At 38.7% G+C, this 3,515-nt stretch overlaps 1 protein-coding gene across 1 annotated transcript in view; it reads left to right on the top strand.

The window, feature by feature from the left end:
• Positions 1–45: 45 nt before the first annotated feature.
• The window catches only part of TBX18 (T-box 18), a 19,010-nt gene continuing 15,540 nt past the window's right edge, over positions 46–3,515 (top strand). Inside the window, exons 1-2 of the mRNA XM_010011436.1 lie at positions 46–98; positions 1,492–1,593. Of these exons, the coding sequence (XP_010009738.1) occupies positions 46–98; positions 1,492–1,593 (155 nt within the window). The remainder of the gene's footprint in view (positions 99–1,491; positions 1,594–3,515) is intronic.

Genomic DNA, 3,515 nt, shown 5'->3' with positions numbered 1-3,515 from the left:
AAGCGGGCAGAAACCGGGATCATCCTCCAGATTTAGGAGGGGGCAATGTTAGACGGGCACCGGGGGCATTCGGCGTTCCGGGTTTCCTGTTCGTTAGGGTGAGCTCTGGGAGCGCCGCGTCCTCTTGAGGGGAAACTTTCCCCCTTCCCAGTGGATACACATGGTAAAAACCTGGGCAGCATAAAAGTATCTGAACTTATTAGAAATTACAAAAACATATTTTATTGAATCCATATGCTGCCCTCTGCGTTCTCAGAGAGGCTTCATTAATGATTGAAACGCAGTCTTAAACAGCACAAAGCAACATTTGTCTTATGAGAATCCAGTCGGGGAATTTCTGTTTTATCTTACAGGTGCACTGAAATAACAGCGAGAACTAGTTACCCGCAGTCGGGTTTGCCCCCCTCTTTGTTTAGAAATAACGGAGACAGGGGTTTTCTTTCCAGTAATGTCTTTTAATTTTTGTATACATGTATATGTAATTTCATTTTATTTTTTTAGAGCAGCAGAAAATAATAAACTGGAATGGTTTTCAAGATTTATAAAATACAGAGAAACACCTTTCATTAGCTTGCAGTCAGCTTATCACTAGGACATTTCTTGGGTTTTTTTTTAGCTTCAGGAATGAACTTTCCTGAAAAAAGCCGTGCCAAACGTCAGCTAAGAAGCACATTTTGATGTTAAACCCACCTCACCAATTAACTTCTCCGTTTTCCCCGCAGAAAATCTAAACCTTGAACGTTTGTTGTTGTTGTGGGGTTGGGGTTTTTTTTTTCCTTTTTTTTCCTTTTTTTTTTCTTTTAAGAAATTACCTCGTAGGTTCGTTTCTGCTTTCAATAAAGAAGTTTTACTATACCTTTCAAAGACAGAGTAGCTCTTGCACTTCACCTTTAGTAAGTTGCAGACAGGAAGTCCCGTCTCAATAAAGACCATATTGTTGGGTTGCAGCATGGCACGCTGCCTTTTATAACTGCATCCTTGCGGGGCTAGAATTGTATCACCGTGGATTTGGCTTTCGCGTTTGCTGCTCTAGAAATGATAACACCTCGAACTGCTGCCAGTTGAAACTTCAGTGGCAGTTTGCATTTCTGTAAGTATTGGTCTGCCTGGGTGGAGACGGTGTTTGCACATCTCCAGAAATAGATTTCTAGGTAATATCTCAAACGGGCTTTAAATGAGCATACTGCTGAAGTCAAGTCTCAAACGCAAGTGATTTACTGTCTAACAATAAAGTTAAAATGATGTGGTAATAGCTGTACTCCCAAAGCGTATCCCAAAACATACGAAGCATTGTTCGTGTAAATGCACTTTAGAAATCTGTTTTGACATATCGAATAGGCCATTTCATGGCCATGTAACTATAATCGTCCAAAAGGACTCTGTAGGCTAAAAGGAAGAACGAGAAAAATCCCACGAAGCGGTTACTTTTCCTAAACAACCAGTCCCCAGTCTGTTTCATATTAAAAATGACCTCTCTCTTTCCATGTTCAGGCGGATGTTTCCCGCAATGAGAGTGAAGATCTCAGGTTTAGACCCACATCAGCAATATTACATTGCTATGGATATTGTGCCAGTGGATAACAAAAGATACAGGTACAGTGACTTTAAGGCAAAAAACATATGATGCAAGCCACAGGGAGCTTGGCTGTTGGAAGACAGCATTAACACTATATAAATTAGCAAAGGTAGTGTTTAACTCTCCTTCAGATTCCTATTTTCATCCCAGGGCATTAAAATAAAAAATAAAATTATGCAAAGTACGCAAAACCAACTAAAATTTATTTTAAAGCTCTTTATATGCTTGCCTGATGTTGTGTGTGTACTGTGGGAGGATGCTCAGGTTTTGGCTTTCAGAGAGCGCAGTTATGGTGCGCTTAGGAAATGTTTTCCTATTTTATTCCTCATCATGCCCGTGGGAATTATTTCCAGTTAACAAATAAATATGGAAATGCACATTTTTTCTAGTGCTAAACAGCATTAATAACATTAATAGGAATTGTGTCTGATATAATGTCATATAAGCTTGCTTGGTCATGTTTCAAATGGGTTATGTAATTTAATTTAAAAACTGGTTATCACACGTATTTTGATTGCTTAGATTCACAAAGGGTGATGCTGCTAATTACTGCATTTTAAAGAATTAATGGCATTATTGTCTGGAGAATAATCTGAGGAACAAACGTATTTGTTCTTCAAACATTTGAAGGTAGGAATTATGTGCTGAAATTCTCACTGTTTCAAGGGCAGTCCTTTTTCAACTCTGCTGAAACCAGTGGACCTGTAGAAATGTTTGCAGGATAGGGCCTGCAGCAGTTATTACTATGAGTTGTAGACATTTTGTAGGTCTTGCGTTGCGGATGCGGTCCCATGCTCCATAGAAGCCAGGAGGAGCCTGGCCAAGAAGTTTAGCGGAGGCAGGATTAGGTTCTCACGAATTGCTGGTTTGATTGTTTCAAACCTATACTTAGTATAATGTAGGGGAAACCGCTGCGGATTTAACTGCAGAACTAGGAATATTGCAGACTTAGACTTAAGGGTTGGTTCTGCAGGAACGCTGCCTTGTTTCCTAAGCAAACTCTGATTGATGGTGTTTGTGTGTCCTTACCTCACTGACTGCAGTTTTGTCCTTTTCTCATGTGGTGTATGAGACATTTCTTAGGACCATTTTAGATATTGTGGATTTCAGCAAGGTGCAGATACCAGTGCTGAGAATGTCTGATACATACAGTTAAGGGATTGCACCATGGAGAAAAAATGCTTTTTTCTTTAGAACAGTGCAGTGCAGCTCAAATGGAAGCCCTTTTCTAGCTTTGTGTCATACATGTGTGTTTCTTTAGTAATCTAAACGTGTAATTCCTAGAAGGTCTGAGCAATTCCTTAATTCTCAGAAAAAGCGAGGTAGTTATTCCAAATTGAATAAAAATGTTAACATTAAAGATTAAAACCAGGTATATTGAATATCAGTTTTTAAACCTCATTTGATTTAAAATACAGTCATGCTGAGCTGCACTGTCCGCTTACTATGATGCGTAGTGCCCAGATAACTGAAGTAACTGAGCACAAGCTGTATGAAGGGCAGTGTTTTCTTTGCTGGCAAACGTAAACTTCTCTAATCACGATTAGTACCACACCTTTAGTCTTCCCACTAAATATTGATGTTTTATGTGTTTTACTTGGTGCCAATTTTGACTCTGCTGTGCAATCTGTGATTTTTTTTTTTTTAAATATTTTTTATTTTTTATTGCTGACTGTAACTTCAGCTTTGGCTGTTCATGTGTCTTCACAGACTGTCTTTCAGATCTTTAAAGTTGAAAGGTACAACAGCAGTCACATGTCTTCAGCTGTCATAGTGGATAGCAAAACTGTGTGGAAATGAAGAAAATTACATGTAGATCTAGATTTCTAGCAAAATTGGAACTTGTAAATATTTGGAAGCTTAAACTGTTGAGCTTAAACTGTTGGGCTTAAGCTCAAAATATTTTATGTGTATCTGTGACATTATTTACTTCTGTAGG

Source organism: Nestor notabilis, unplaced genomic scaffold, assembly GCF_000696875.1.
Source record: "Nestor notabilis isolate BGI_N333 unplaced genomic scaffold, ASM69687v1 scaffold12460, whole genome shotgun sequence".
Classification (NCBI taxonomy): Eukaryota; Metazoa; Chordata; class Aves; order Psittaciformes; family Psittacidae; genus Nestor; species Nestor notabilis.
Note: the sequence above shows the minus strand (reverse complement) of the source record. Positions and strands in the feature narration are given on the sequence as shown.